Raw genomic sequence first — 16394 nt, 5'->3', positions numbered from 1 at the left:
GGACAAAATAATGCCTCTCAAACCCTTTAAGAGTAGGGGTCAGTGAGGCTGGAGTATGCCAAAGCATGATAGTAATCTTGGCTACTGTCTTGTTTAGTGGCAAAGCCAGTCTGTCAGGAGCATCCTCTGATAGGATGTCCACCATGGGATCTGACTCCTCTGGTACTGGTTCCACCAATACACCGAGGCTGGAGGCGAGGCGATGTAAAAGGTCCTGATGGGACCTGGAGTCCGTCGCCGGCATGGAAGGTGCAGGGTCAGCTAAAGCCTCATCTAGGGAGGAGGATAAGGAAGACTCTCTCAGAGGCTCTAAAGGTGGAATAGGCACCTGAGGAAACTAGGGACTCGGCTGAGGTGACACAACTTCTGGAGGCAGGTGGTCTGCGAACTCCATATGGGAAGCGCCAGCCCCTAGAGGTGACAGAGGCCTGGGAAGTGATATTGAAGCGGGGAGGTGTCGGCAGAAGGAGGCAGACGCCCGAGTGGGCAATGAGGGTCCCTGCCACTGGTGATAAGCCCAAGGCATCCAAAATGGCCAGGGGGGTTGCTGTTGAGGGGGCCAGGTCTGCTGAAAAGCATACTGGCACGTGGGGTGTCGGGAACGGGAACAGTGCCTGGATGAGGATCTGGAAGAAGCCTCTGAGTGGAGTGACTCCACATCTGACTCCGTTGAGTAATCAGAGGCGGACCAAGGCGGTGCCGAGCCAGGCTGCTCCCGAGATGGAGGGAGTTTAAGTATGTCCATAGACTGTGGCTTACCAGTGTGGACCGATGCAGGAAGCCGCAATTGAGCCAGTGCCGTTGAAGTGCCCGCATCAACCGACGCTGGCTGATGGTAATCCACCCCAGTCAGCACTGGCACAGGATCACTGGTGCCAGATGGAGCAGCTGCCAGTGCAGGTGCTGGCATTCTAGCTGGTGCCATGAAGAAAGCTGGTGCCGCAGCGGGTGCCTGCACTGGTGCCGAGGTGGGTGCCGAGCGGGATGCTGAGCCGGATGTCTGCAGCGGTGCTGAGCTGGGTGCCGGCACTACTGCAGAGGCGGATGCTGGCACCGGTGCTGAAACAGATGCCTGTGCAGAGGTGGTGGAAGCCAGTGCCTGCCATGGAGCCGGTGCTGCAGCTAGAGTAGCCCGCGCCAGAGAAGGTGGGGATGGTGCCCCTGCTTGGTGTAGCACTGGGTGGTACAATGGGGGGTGTTGAGGTGGTGTGGCCATAGGAAGCAGTGCCCACTGGTACTGGGATGACTATGGGGCACAGGACATGGACATGATCAGTCCCGGAAGCGGTGCCAATATCTTCCCTGGCACCCACTGCGCTTCTGTCACCAGTGCCAGGAACGAAGTTGTCAGGGACGGCAACACTGTGAGCAGTTGCGAAGCAGTTGATGGCACCGCCGCTGACCAATGCTCATGCTTGCAGGGGAGCAACCGGTGCCATCACAGCCCCCGGTGTTGGTGGCAGCAATCCTACTAGCCCCAGAGCCGAGTGTGGGGAGGCCATGAAGTTGTCAGTTTCAAATAATTATCAAAATTATGATTCGACAAATGTGCCAAATAGTTGGCTATTTGGAGAAGTAGCGTCAAAGACATGTAGACCTTTCTCCCACATAAATCAAGCCTTTTTGAGTCTTTGTCTGATGTTTGGCTTCTATATTGTGGTGCCCGTGCTCTTTGTTGTGCTGTGTCAACCACCAGGGAGTTGGGGTGGGGTGGGTGAATAGAAATTCTGGAAGTTTCCTGTCCTCCCTTTCATTTGTTGGCAATGCTGATGCTGGGGTCAGCCACAACTCATTGGCGACTTCAAATATGGCCTCATCCAGGGGGATAGCCAATTTTGAAGTATGAGGTGTCTGGAGATTCTTGAGGAGATGATGCTGTTTCTCCTTGATCTCAGTAAGTTGAATCTTCTTGGAGGCTGTTACTCTTTTAAAGAGGTCCTGAAACTGCCTGAGATTTTCAGGGGAGGAAGTACCCCCTGGGATAAGCGCCTCATCTGGTGAAAATGACAATGGGTCGGTAGGTGATGTCTAAGGTTCGTGCATTTCTGCTGTTACGGGCTGCTCCTCTTCCACATCGAGATGGGGAGGGAGTGGGGACCTTGGACCATGACCCGAGCAGGGCGGTCACAGGTGAGTGTCTCAAAGAAGAGTCGTGTGTCCCAGATCTAGGAAGTGATCTGGACGACTGATAAGAATAGTGGTATGGTGAATAGGTTCTGTAGTATGTACGACTATCATAAGGGAAGAACGAGATGGTGAGCGCTTGTAGTGATGAGGTCTGCTATATGGCTGTTTGTAGGAGTAATTAAGCGAACATGACGACACTAAGGGAGAGTAAGACCTCCGTGGTAAAGGAGAAGGAAAGGTGGAGTAACAGTGATTATAATGATACTCCACTGGTGGGGTTAAGAATGGAGATATGAGGTGTTCGCGGGAAGAGAACCTCCTGGGTAGTGACTGCCTAGGTGACTGAGGTGGTGGTGGTGACGAGGATTCCGGAGAAAAGTTTGGAGAAGGGAGTGTGGAGATGGGCTCTGCTCACAGAGTGTCTTGGCTGTAGCCTTCCTAGATTGCGACCATCTTGGTGCCGAGGTCCGTGACGGCTCGTTCACCATAGAAGGCGTCGTCGTTGGCGCCGGCGCCGCTTGTGGTGCCGATAGCATCGGTACCGCGCAGGCAGGCTTGTCTTCCAGGTGGTTCAGCACTGGAGTTGGTGCCGCATGAGGCTCGGCAGGAGCCGGTGCCACCTTTGGAATTGGCGTCGATGGTGCTGGTGTACCTCGAGCGGAGCTTGTTGGTTCCGACAGTGCTGGCATGCCACGAGTGGAGCTTGTCGATGCCTTAGGCGTCGGTACCGATGAATGGCATACGGTTGGCACTGAGGAGGCGGATTTTAGTAAATTGGACAGTGACGTTACAGTTGTGCGCACCATAGACAGGCCTGAAGTGCCTGGCTTACTGCCAACATTCAATCTGCCGTGTGAAGTAGCAGGCAGAGAGCAGGTCGGACACGGCTTGCTCTTTCTTGGCAGGGCGGCAGTTGGAGAGGAAGCCCTTTGCTTTTGTGGCTCTCGTGGTGGCCGCGGGGAGGAGGCAGATCCTTGAGGCTTCAGAGTCCTGTCAAAGAGGATCATCCTAAGTCTCATCTCCCTGCCCCGTCGAGCTTTAGCTGTAAGCTTAGAGCAGTAAGGACATTTTTGTGGAACATAGCCCTTACCTAAGCAAAGAATGCAGGATGAGTGGCTGTCCAAGGTGGGCATAGCCTCACGGCAGGCCTCACATTTTTTTAATCCTGGTGAACCAGGCATCGTTATAACTTTTAATTTAACTTTCTTTTCCTTTCTTTTTTTTTTTTTTAATGAGGGGAAGAGTAACTAGTAGGTAAACTGGGGAAGTAAAGGAAGCTAAAAACTTATGCTATTTCAAACTGTAACTCTTAACTTTAAAATGTTTTTTTTTAACAAGGAAAGAACGGAGGGAGAAAGGGTAACTATAGAATGGATTTGAACAAGAAAACAAGCTTGAATTCCTCACGAACGAGCAGGGATCAGAGGAGAGACGATTCCTCCATCTGCAGCCTGAGGTGGTTGAGAGGAACTGGCTCAGACCAGACTGAGCAGCGTGAAAGGGCATGAACGCTGCAAGATGCTCCCTGCGCATGCGCGGTCCGGCCAGCTTACTGCTGTAAAAAATCTGCATACTGCGGCACTGGGGCAAGCCCAGCACCTACAGTGGAACACCCATGGGGACATCACTCAAAGAACCACCCCTGTTCTGAAACTCGGGGGGGAACACGTTCTACCACCCCTAGCGTGAAGAGATGATTTACTTCCTACTGTAGCAGAGGCTCGTGAGAGGGGTCTCTGAAAAGGGACGGGGTAAGGGGCTGGGAAGGAGGGAGCAAGTGGAAAGCGATTACATAACCCCTTTCCACTAGCTTCAGTACGATGTAACAGACCACCAGGCCTGGAGGAGATGGGATAAACGGTCCCAGAAAAGTGGAGGAAAAACTGGTAAGGTGCCCTCGAGGGTCCTGTCAAAACCCAACGGGACCCTGGGGGCTTGTTAGGGGGCCCCTGATTACTGTTGGAGGCTGGATGTGGCCGGCACCTGTCATTTCTGCCATTGCCACTCCTGCTCCTGTGGTGGGTGAAGTCAGAGCACGGGCCCTGGGGAGGCACTCTAGGAACATTCCTAATTGAGTAGGTACGCCTCTAGGTAGCAGGAGTGTGCAGGCCCAAGGACTTTACCGTCGTCCTTGTGGCCATGAAGCCTCTGCTTGGTCTGCTCTGAAAAGAGCGAGGGGCCCTCAAACAGGAGGCCCTAGATGGTGTTTTGGAGCTCCAGTGGCACCCCAGAACCCTGGAGCCATGAGCTATGGCTCAAAACCACCCTAGTGGCTATTACTCGTACTGCGGCGTCCGCCACATTGAAAGCTGCTTGGAGAGCCGCTCTGGAGGTTTCTCTCTCCTCTTCATGAAGAGCCTTGTACTCCACGCTGGAGTTCCTAGGGAGCAGGTCCATAAACTTGTTCATGGATGCCCAGGTGTTGTAACAAGACAAGAGGGCTTGCTGGTTGGCAATGAGATATTGGATGCCCCCAGACTCATCAACTTTCCCTCCCAGCAGGTCAGACTTTTTGGCCTCCCTGTTTTTAGAGTGGTCGCAGGCTGCCCTTGTCTCCCCCTTTGATTAACGGCTTGCATGACCAACAAGCCTGGGGGAGGGTGAGAGAAGAGGTTTTTGTTACTCTCTTGGGGGACAAAGTACCTCCTTTCCACATGCTTATCCGTTGGAGGAATGGAGGCAGGAGTTTGCCACAAAGCTTTGGAGATTTTGGCCACTGTTTTGTTGACTGGTAGAAACACTCTAGAGGGGGTGTTGGCATGCAGAATGTCAACAGTAGGATCCAAGTCGTCAGAAACTTTCTCCGCTTCAACCTCTGAACTTTGGGACAGGTGGTGGAGAAGGTCCTGATGGGCTCTAGTATCCATGGATGGCATGGACGGGGTGGAGTTGGCTTACGCTTCGTCCGGGGAGGAGGACAATGACCCCTTTTGGACCTCACCCACAGGGGCATCCTCGCGACCTGGATCATCCAAGGTGTCCATGGACGAATAGGGGGGAGGTTGGCTCATTAGACCTGGGGACGACTGGCTCAGATGTAGGGAACGTCCTAAGGTGGGGGACCTGACCAGAGGTGTCGCTGACGGAGGAACTCGTGGCCCCAAAGAGACAGAAGCCAGTCTGGGGAGTCCGTGCCCTGGCTCTGGTGGTAAGCCCAGGGAGTCCAGAAGGGCCATTGCCCCGGCGGCTGAGGGGGCCATGTTTGCACCATGGGCACCAGAACCGGATGAGCCTACTGTTGCTGGTATGGGAGAGGAGGACTATGGTGCCGGGAACGGTGCCGAGAGTGGGAGCGGCACAGCGAGTGAGACCTGGAGGCCCTCGAGAACCAGACAGATTCCGGCTCGGAGTCGGACGAATACTCTGAGGAGGACCAGGGTGGTGCCAACAAAGATGCTGAAGGAGTTGCGGTGTGCCGAGACATGGACTCCGATTCGCCGCGGTGACAAGGCATTGGAGGAGGCATGGCTGTACGGGGGGTCCTGCACGGAAGTAGGTGCCAATAGGTCCCAGGGTAGTGACAGCACTGGGCGATGTTGATGCACCGAGTCCGATGGCGAGTCTTTGGACGGTACCAGAGGTGTCGGTGCCTCAATGGCCGGTGCCGCATGTGGTGCCGTTGGAGCTGGGCAATATCTGCCCTCATGCAACATGCCTTCAGTTGCCCCGGAAGGCGATCGGTGTCGAGTGTCCCCAGGCTGCCTCCAAGGCGATGATCCAGGACTCGATTAGAACCCTTGCTGCCTCCAAGGCCTCTGGTGTGGATGGCTCTGGGAAGTCCTCCAGAGGGCTGATGTCCCTTCACTGGGAGGCAGGCCTGCCCAACCTAGAAGGCCCGGGCTCATCAGTGCCGCATGCCCCACTGGAGGGTTCACGGACAGCACATGCCTAGGCGGGGACCGACCCGTTAGGCTGCCTCTTCTTCTGAGGTGCCGGTGATTGAGAGCAGTGCCGGGGCCCCTGTGGTGCCGGAGAGGCACGGTACGCAGAACTGTCACGCACCAAGGCCGGTGCACTCCGGGAGGCCGGTGCCAAGTCTGGTGCCAGTCAGAGAGCCACTTCCATGAGGAGGATCTTAAGGCACGATTTCCTCTCACGTTTCATCCGGGGCTTGAAGTCCTTACAGATTTTACATGCCTCTGTAAGGTATGCTTCTCCCAGACACTTTAAGCACGATGAGTGCAGGTCACCGCATGGCATAGGCCTATTTCACTTTTTGCAGGGCGTAAAGCCTTGCGGAAAGGGCATGCCCTGCTGTAGGTGTGAAGCATGCTGTGGTGGGGAGCAATCAACAAAAACAACAAAAAGAGTCTTTAACTTAAATTGCAGACACTTAGCTGAAGATTAACTAAAGAGTGAAGAAGAACAATGAAGACAACAATCATGTTGAAGAGCTGAGGGTTGTTCCAACGACTGTCATGGCGGTAAGAAGAAACTGAGTGGGTGAGGGGTCCAGTAGGGGTATATATAGGCCGGGATACTGGCACCACCGCAGGGGGCACCCTGCTGGCCCTTAGGGTACTGCTGAGGGAAAAACTTCCGACAGCGCATGCATGCTGTGCGCACACACCTATATTGGAATGCACATGAGCAATCACTCGAAGAACTAACTACTCTAAGAAGCTACGTGAGCTAAGGAGAGAGGAGCACGGCCGCGTTCCATCCGCAGCTGGGGATGGTAGAAAGGAACTGGAGGGAGGCAGGGCCCACACCGGTGCATAGCTAATCAGGGAGCTCGTGTGCATGAGCACCGCCTGCTGAAGCACTGCTAAGAAAACTCCGTCCAGAGGCGCTGAGACACTCTACACCTCATGTGGAGCACCCCCAAGGACACCTCTCGAAGGAGAATGACAGTTATCCATTCAATATAATTAACTAAATAACACAAAATATTTAGAAAATAGAATGCCTTTATTATTGATAGGCCCAATCCTGCAAACATTTATGTGAACAAATAACTTTATGCACAAGTACTCCCATTAAAAGTATTGGGGCAATCAACACCTACATTTAACATGACAGTTCTACTCTTTTCTTCAATGTCCCTTCCCCTCTAATGTTTAGCCAGAACAAATGCCAAAAAACAACCCACAACCTCTTCATTAACTGAGTGCATATCTGGCTTGGTTTAGTAAATGATGGAGATGATCCGCCCCCTACACTATTACAATCTCCATTTGATTCTATGCCTATAATTCATTAAAAATGTGGATTGACACAGTGGTTGAAGACACTAATTTTACACCCTTCTTACCAATAATTTGCCCTGGTTGTATTTATTCAGCACAATTGTTGTTTGAACTACAGGTAGTCCCCGGGTTACGTACAAGATAGGGACTGTAGGTTTGTTCTTAGGTTGAATCTGTATGTAAGTCGGAACTGGCATCCAGATTCAGCCGCTGCTGAAACTGATCAGTTTCAACAGCGGCTGAATCTGGACACCAGTTCCAACTTATATACAGATTCAACTTAAGAACCCCAGGCATCCCCAAGTCAGCTGCTGCTGAAACTGATCAGCAGCTGATTCCAGGAAGCCCGGGGCAGAGCAACTCTGCCTCGGGCTTCCTGTAGTCAGCCGCTGGTCAGTTTCAGCAGCGGCTGACTTGGGGACGCCTGGGGCAGAGCAGCTCGGGTGCTGCTGGGTTGGTCCAGTATCACGGCCGCTCCTCGGTGCTACTGGACCAACCCAGCAGCACCCCAGCTACTTTGCCCCAGGCGTCCTGATTCAGCCACTGCTGAAACTGATCAGCAGCAGCTGAATCAGGACTCCTGGGGCAGAGCAGCTGGGGTGCTGCCGGGTTGGTCCAGTAGCGCTAAGGAGCGGTGCTGCGGGACCAACCGGCAGTGCCCCACCTGCTCTATCACAGGCCCCGGGCTTTGCTCCACGTCTCCCTGGTCTGCTGGGGGGGCACTAGCTGCGTCCCCCCCCAGCAGCCAGGGAGACGCGGAGCAAAGTGACGGAGGACCCAGGCCGGACCGCGGCGCTTCCAGATCAGCTCCGCGGTCCGACCCGGGTCCTCCGCCGCTTTGCTCAGCGTCTCCCTGGTCTACAGATCAGCTGGAAGCGCCGCGGGTCCGGCCTGGGTCCTCCGCGGCTTTGCTCCCCGTCTCCCTGGTCTGCTGGCTCCCCCAGCAGACCAGGGAGACGGGGAGCAGCTTTTCTCGCCCCGGAGGAGGCGGGCAGCAGGACCAGGCGTCCCGCAGCTTCAGTCCTCCGGGGCGAGAAAATCCCCGTTCGTAACTGCGGATCCGACATAAGTCGGATCCGCGAAACTCGGGGACTGCCTGTACATCATTTTTGTGCCGTGATTATAAGATCAGGATCTGACACCAGCTGGAAACTAATTTTTAAAGTCCCATTCTATTTTAATCTCTTCACTTTTCATATCAATTGATGGGATGGAAGGTTGAACAGAATTACATTTTTATAATTGTTACATATTCTTCATTTTAATAAAGGTGAAACAATAGTATTTGTAATACCATCTAGTCAGTCATCCATGATTACAAGTGCCAACTAATTTATTTCACTTGTACTAAACTTCAACCCACCAAAGGACTAACAAACTAAACCCAAATTTCAAGCTTTAGAAGAAAAGTATTAAAAAGCCTTATGCAATGTTTGAAATTATTTTAACGATGAGGGTCTGATTTTTTTTAATTAAAAACAACATGTTCAGGTTGGACCTTCCTGGTCTGGTACCCTTGGGACCTTACCGATTCAGAACAAGGGGATTTACTTGACATGGGGAGGTCCCCTGCTATTGTCCTAGCTTGCAGCCCCTTCCTACTGCCAGCAGCTTCTGGCTATGCCCAGCCCCACTGTCCTTGGGTTCGGGTTCTGGCCCTAGCCCCCCTGCCACTGACCTGGCCACCGTCTAGGGGCTAAAGCTGCCCAATATGCCACTTGCGCTCCCTCCCCCACCTCCTAGCTAAGGTGCCGGTCCCTCCTACTGTGTTCCTGGCCCCTCAGCCAGACATCCTTGTCCCTTGGCTCTGGGGTCCAGCATCATCTATGGTCCAGCAGCATCACGTATCTTCCTGGACCAGAGAGTTCCAATTTAGGGAAATATAACCTGTATAGGACACAAACCTGAACACTAAAGTGCAGTTGAGCTTTCTAATTTCTGCGATCAAGTTGAGTTAATCACACACACACACACACACACACACACACACACACACACACACACACACACACAAAAGGTAAAATGGTACACAATGAAACAGATTTCACAAATGTCATAAATACATGGTTAACACAAGGTGTAAGGCAGTAAAGAATCAGAACTCGCATCTTTAGTTTTGTTTTGTAAAGGGAGCTACGCCCATTGAGGCATGATTACTAATTAACCACATTAATAAACTAGTAATATTATAACTAAACAATTTTAATGTATTTAAAAAGCCCTTATTTTAGATATCAGATTTCAGCTGACTAGCACTGATTCTTATCTACACTGTTAGGGTATATCTACACTACAAAGTTAATTCGAACTAACAGACGTTAGTTCGAATTAACTTTGATAGGCACTACACATACAAACCGCTAGTTCGAACTTAATTCGAACTAGCGGAGCGCTTAATTCGAACTAGGTAAACCTCATTCTACGAGGACTAACGCCTAGTTCAAATAAACTAGTTTGAATTAAGGGCTGTGTAGCCACTTAATTCGAACTAGTGGGAGGCTAGCCCTCCACAGCTTTCCCTGGTGGCCACTCTGGGCACCACCAGGGAAACTCTTTTGCCCCCCTCCCAGCCTCGGAGCCCTTAAAGGGGCACGGTCTGGCTACGGTGCTTGTGCCAGGTGCAAGCCTGCCAGCAGCCAGCCAGCAGACCCTGCACCTGGCACGGCACGAACCAGCCACCCGCTGCCACCCAGCCCTCCGCCTCTTCCCGGGACCAGGCTGGCGGCTCCCGGGAGCCTGCTCGGGTCCGCAAGAGGTGGGCGCCCGCCTGGTCTAGTGCAGATATCATGGACCTCATCCACGACCTCCGCACTAGGCACAGGCAAGTGGATGTCTAGGGCAGGAGAGCTGCCAGCCTGGCCACCCAGGAGCAGGTTTGCATGAAAATCAAGGTGGTCCATTGAGACCCCCGACCCTGAGCTTAGAATGGCCGTACTGGGTCAGACCAAAGGTCCATCTAGCTCAGTAGCCTGTCTGCCGACAGCAGCCAACACTAGGTACCCTGGAGGAGATGGACCGAAGACAATGACCAAGCCATTTGTCTCGTGCCATCCATCTCCAGCCTTCCGCAAACAGAGGCCAGGGACACCATTTCTACCCCCTGGCTAATACCACTCCATGGACCCAACCTCCATGAATTTATCTCACTTCTCTTTAAACTCTGTTCTAGTTCTAGCCTTCACAGCTTCCTGCAGCAAGGAGTTCCACAGGTTGACTATTTGCTTTGTGAAGAACTTTCTGTTGTTAGTTTGAAGCCTGCTACCTATTCATTTCATTTGGTGTCCTCTAGTCCTTCTATTATGGGAACTAATGAAGAACTTTTCTTTATGCACCCTCTCCACACCACTCATGCTTTTATAGACCTCTATCATATCCCCCCTCTGTCTCCTCTTTTCTAAGCTGAAAAGTCCCAGTCTCTTTAGTCTTCATATGGGACCTGTTCCAAACCCCCGATCATTTTAGTTGCCCTCCCGTCTCCCACCCTCTCTCTTCCCCTCTCCCACTTCCTTTTCCCAGTCTCCCCAAGTCTTAGCTCAAAATCCTTTTTCTCTGTATCACAGACTTTCATCTGATATTTTCTCATTACTATACCTTTTTATGCTAATGTTATGTTAATATTAGATTGAAAGATTTTTTTGGCCTTGAAATACAAAATTCATATGCAGCTTAGAAAAGGTCAAAGGGATAACTATTCAAAATGCATTAATCACTTTCAAAGAAAGAGGTGCTTTGATCATTCTCAAAATATTGCCTGGGGATATATACACACTGACACTGTATAGCTTCCTTTTCAAAGGCTAAATTTTACACTAATTTTTAATTGAACACAAATCTCAGTAAATAGACTAGACTAATTGAAGCTTCGCATTTAGGAATGAATTGCCACTGAAATAAACATTTTGGAGTTTGGCTCATGATTAATGTTTTGTACCTATATTACTAAGGGACATTTATAGAGAAAGGAAAAGTGAGATCGCCAGAATTTGATTAAAGCATAACAGACTCCTGGTCTGTTTCATATTATTTCACAAAGACTATTAACCTATGTGGTTGTCATACCTGTAAACTGACATTATTATTTTACTGTACTAAATTCTGTAAAATGTGATATTAGTGAATAAAAATACAAAAAACACATTCCATGAATTTTTTTATTTAACTACATATAAGTACATGTGAACAACTGGCATAAACCCCATAAAAATACAGTAACTTTTTGTGCTAAAACACTATTTAGTTACAATGTTTATAAAGAAAGGTAGGCTTTTTACTGCTTTCTTGAAACTCAACATTTAAAACATTATATCTCCACTCCCAAGCCCTTTTTAGTGATCCAGTTTCTTTATAGAAACTTTACCAAAAAGTTTATACAAAGTTAAAATATATTTTCAAACCTTTATCTGCATCCCACCCACCAAAAACAATTAAAAAAATCAAATACATAAAATACTGATCAGCAGTAATATCATTTTATTCCACTGTTTTCGCAATGTTCAACATTTTATTACTACTGTCACATGTAAAAAAAAAAGTTTATTTCTTCAGAATCTACTGATGCAGTCAAGGCCAAACATCCAGTATAGCCATCTAGACCACAATCATGTGATTAGGCTGCTGACTGAACAGTTAACATTGATATAGTCTCAAAAGTTACAAATCTATATCACTTGTGATGCTTTCCAGTGGCTGTAACATATGGAATTTATAATATCTTGTTTGTTAAGAGTCTGTATGGTGTCCTTGCTCTAGCATAAGTGAATTCCTCTGTGAAATTAAGTCCTGTACCTTTCACAATATGGTGATAGAAATAAGGAAAAGCTTGAGAGCAGGAAGGAAAATTGCACTGTCCATGGTCAGACAATTCAATTAACCTATATTTAATATTTGGTTTAGTGATTGAATTTACACAATCTTTTGACTAATCTATTATAGTCAAGTTTATTTTGTTACAAGGTGTATTCAGTATTATCTGAATAATTTTAAAAATTATTTTGAAAAACCAATATTAGTTAAATGAAGCTAGATGGCCAATGTACAACAGAATACTTAAACAGGCTTTAATAGATGGGGAAAGAAAATGTGATAAGAACTAGATGCAGCATTTCCTACTGAGTTGAGATGCAGCTCTAGCACTATTAAATCAGTGCAGAGTTTATTCTACTACCTCTCTAAAGCTATATAAAATCAAAAATAAATGATAGATTTTGACTAAAATATTTTTTCCTTCTAAAACTTTACATGTACATGTCTAATTGTTTTGAATGTTCTGGAATGTTAAAATCCTTTGGCAATCACAGGCTAAGCTACTGAACAGTTGTAGATATTCCTGTTATTGCTTTAATCATTTTAAAAATTAATATTGAAGTTATGGTTCCAAGCACATGCAAAGTACACATCTAAAGTGTGCTATTTCAAGATTGTTTAAAAACTATTTCCATTTAAAAAGATAAACTTAAAGCCATGACATGTTTTAAAGTGATATAAAACTATCAGCAATCTTTCTTCAGTTTCTTTTAAAACCAACCTAGACACAGAAATGGCTAATGAAATTGTATGACTTCTTCAGAAATGTGGGATCAATGTCACATTATTGAAAGAGGAATACTGGGAGCAATCATACTGTGATGGTGATTTGAGAAGTCTGCTGCTAAATGTTATAGCACCATCTGTTAATTCCTAATTACTAGCAACAATGGTTTAAATAATCTTGCTTTGCTAAGACTGAATGACAGCATTGTTTCACAATCTGATTGGTTTTGAGAACTGTAATCATTTTCTATAGCCACTGTAACTCGTTTGGATCAGTATTGATTAGTGTGTGAAAACATGTAATCATTTGCATAGCAAACCTCAAGGGACTGACCCTGTAATAGAAATCCAAACGGTCAGTTCATGGTACTTCTATTGTCAAAATTCCTTTAAAGTGACAAAAAAATAAAGAATACACATTTCATTGTTTTAAGCGGAGTATAAAAGGTGTTTGATTTAGAATTTTTATACAGTTACCAGTTAAAAAGTTGAAAAAGACGGACAGTTCTTTGCACTGAAATGTTACTCCCTTGTAACCTTCAAGACTCTGTAAATACTGTTCTGGAATACTGTGTTGAAATACGGCCTAGGGTCCTTACTCATAAGGTTACATAAAGGAGTTTTGCCAGCATTGGCAGGGTCTTCCACATCCCAAATCTCAGGCATACTGCAACCAGGCCTAGAATATATTTGAATATATAAACAAAAATAAAGGACAAGTAAGTAAATGTAATCAAGGAAACATATGGCAAATTTATTTTATAAGCTAAGAGTTAAAAATGACTGGCCCAGAAAGGAAAAACATGGGATTCTGAATTCTTGCTTCTTTTTGATAAATTATGGAAACCTCTTCTTTAAAAAGGCACCTCCCCACCTGCCTTTACTTTGGGAATACATGTCAGATTAGAGAAATTGTGAAAAACCAGTTTCCTGCTTTTCATAACTGCTGTACTTAGAAATGGACTGCTCATGTCTAAATCTATTTTAGATGTGCAGTCATTATTGGAGATTGTTTACTCCCTTCTCAATATGCATAAGGTTGGCTGTGATCTTGAATGCTGGGCGCATGCATTGGTATATTAGTTGCCGCCAGCCGTACGGTCTCTCAGTTCCTTCTTGCTAGCAACTCCAGAGGGGCAGGAGGATGGGTAGTAGAAAGGGCATAAGCAACACATCTCAAAAGAACAACAGTTAAAAATAAAAAGTAACCAACCATTTTTCTAAATGCTTGCTCATCTTGATCCCATTCTAGGTGTCTCAAAAGCAGTATCGATGGAAGTGAGATTGGACTTCCTGAGGATGAGGCTTGTAGCACTGCACTGCCAAAGACAGCATTGTCTTGAACTTGCTGAGTAAATGCATAACATGATGTGAACATCTACAGAGATGACTAGGAAGCAGCTCTACAGATCTTCTGGACTGGCATGTGTGTCAGGAAGGCCACAGAGGATGTTTACACTAGTCTAATTAACCTGCACAATTACTGGTAGAAGCACTTTTGTGAGCTCATAGCAGTAGCAGATGCTGGCTGTGATCCAGGATGAAATCTTTTGAACAGACACTGAGTGACATTTCCTTGTGGCTCACACCTGCGTTGACTTGCAAAATGGCTTTGCCCTGTCAACATAGAAGGCTAGTGCCTTCCAGATGTGCAGGGCATTCAACCTGCATTCTTCCAATTTATGAGGCTTTGGAAAGAAGACATGTAAGCATATAAACTGGCTGGTATGAACTGGAAAATAACTTTGGGAAGGAATGCTAGGTACATCCACAGCTGGACCTCATCCTTGTAGGATACCAGGAGAAAAGAGGAGAGCAGGAAGCCAAAGATTTGAAGGGAAGCTCAGTGAGCCATGACAGCATGAGATTCAAGTCCCAGGGAGCAACAGAATCCCAGACATCAGGGTAGAGACAATCCAGACCTTTCAAAAACTGGGCTGTCATGTTGCGAGCAAAGACCAACTTGCGTTGGCACGGAGGGTGAAAGACTGAAAAAGCAGCCATGTGGACCTGACTGATGACAGGTACAACCCTTGGAGCTTCAGTTGCAGAAGATAATCCAGAATAGCCTGTAGCAAGAACTGTGAGGTCTGGCTATCCTTTTGACACCCAGCATGTAAACGTTTTCCCCTTGGCTAGATAAGTCTCTGCGGAGGAGGATTTTCTGCTGCCCAACACCATCTGTTGAACCTGGCCTAAACATTCCTATTCTTCCACTTTCAGTGATGCAGTAGCCATACTGTTAAGTGCAATGCTACCAGGTTTAGGTGCAGAAAACTGACAAGGTTTTGGGACTGCAGCTACCCCTCTAGCCAGACTTGCTGTGGGGCAGCTACCAAAAGACCCAGAGCCTGCCAAACCAGTGCTGTTGAGGCCACATGAGGCTATGAACACAACCTCTGTTCTGTCCTGTTTGTTCTTCAAAAGGATTCTGTGGATCAATCATACTGGTGGGGAAACATACATCAGGGCCCGTGATCATGAGAACAGAAAGGCATCTGGACAAGGAGCCCATGGCATTTCCTGTTCTGTTAGGACAGGGGTGGCTAACCCACAGCTCACGAGCCGCATGCGGCTCTTCAAAGAAAAAATTGAAGCTCCCACACCCGTGGCTCTGAAAGGTGCAGTGTGTTTCTGTCTGATAGCAGGAGTTGCAGAGTCCTGTGCAGATTTCAAAATGGCCACCTTAAATATGGAGATATACCATCTCATAGAACTGGAAGGGACCTTGAGAGGTCATTTAGTCCAGTCTCCCACCCTCACAGAAGGAACAAGTACCATCCTTGACAGATTTTGCCCCAGCTCCTAAATGGCCCCCTCAAGGACTGAGCTCACAACACTAGGTTTAGCAGGCCAATGCTCAAACCAGTGAGCTATCCCTCAAAATGCCTGGGGTTTTTTTTTTTTTGTTTTCCCCCTTGACCAAATGACAGCCGGGGCTTTTTTTTATTTTGGCTCTTCATTTGTAACAGGTTGGCCATCCCTATGATAGGACATGAGCAAGTCTACCTGGGGAGTTTCCCAGGTCAGTGAATTATACTGATCACCTCTGATTGGAGCACCCACTCATGGCAAAACAAGAAGGTCCTGCTGAGGTGATTTGCTATCACATTCCTGGGCCTGGGCAGATGTACAGCTACCAGATTAATGGTATGCTACAATGGAGGAGTTCTTGGTAAAGGGCCAACAATGTATCTCCACCCTGCCTATTCATGTAATACGTTATGACAGTATTATCTGTGAGGACCTGCATTACTTGCCCATCAGGTGGGGCAAGAAAGCCTGGCAAGGTAGGTGAACTGCTCTATGCTCCTTGATGTTTACATGGACAGCCACATTGTACTACAACTAGCAGGTCCACATGCTGAGCTTACCCAGGTATGTTCCCCACTCCAGGCCCTAAACCTTGGAGACCTGCATCAGTGCTGGGATCAGGGTGGGAACTCTTGCCAACACCAACCAGGGATGAATGGACCTGGTCTAGAACATGAATGACTCCAATCATATTTGCAATGACTTATGGGTGGTTCTTCACATGGGAGATCAGGA

At 47.9% G+C, this 16394-nt stretch overlaps 1 protein-coding gene across 2 annotated transcripts in view; it reads right to left on the bottom strand.

The window, feature by feature from the left end:
• Window positions 1–11449: 11449 nt before the first annotated feature.
• Window positions 11450–16394, bottom strand: part of DPY19L1 (dpy-19 like C-mannosyltransferase 1) — a 128000-nt gene continuing 123055 nt past the window's right edge. For both annotated transcript variants that reach the window (XM_006124052.3, XM_006124053.3), the window contains one exon: window positions 11450–13524. In XM_006124052.3, the coding sequence (XP_006124114.2) occupies window positions 13368–13524 (157 nt within the window). In that variant the 3' untranslated portion in view covers window positions 11450–13367. The remainder of the gene's footprint in view (window positions 13525–16394) is intronic.

Source organism: Pelodiscus sinensis, chromosome 2 (assembly GCF_049634645.1).
Source record: "Pelodiscus sinensis isolate JC-2024 chromosome 2, ASM4963464v1, whole genome shotgun sequence".
Taxonomy (NCBI): Eukaryota; Metazoa; Chordata; order Testudines; family Trionychidae; genus Pelodiscus; species Pelodiscus sinensis.
The sequence above is the reverse complement of the archived record's forward strand: the minus strand, read 5'-3'. Positions and strand labels throughout refer to the sequence as shown.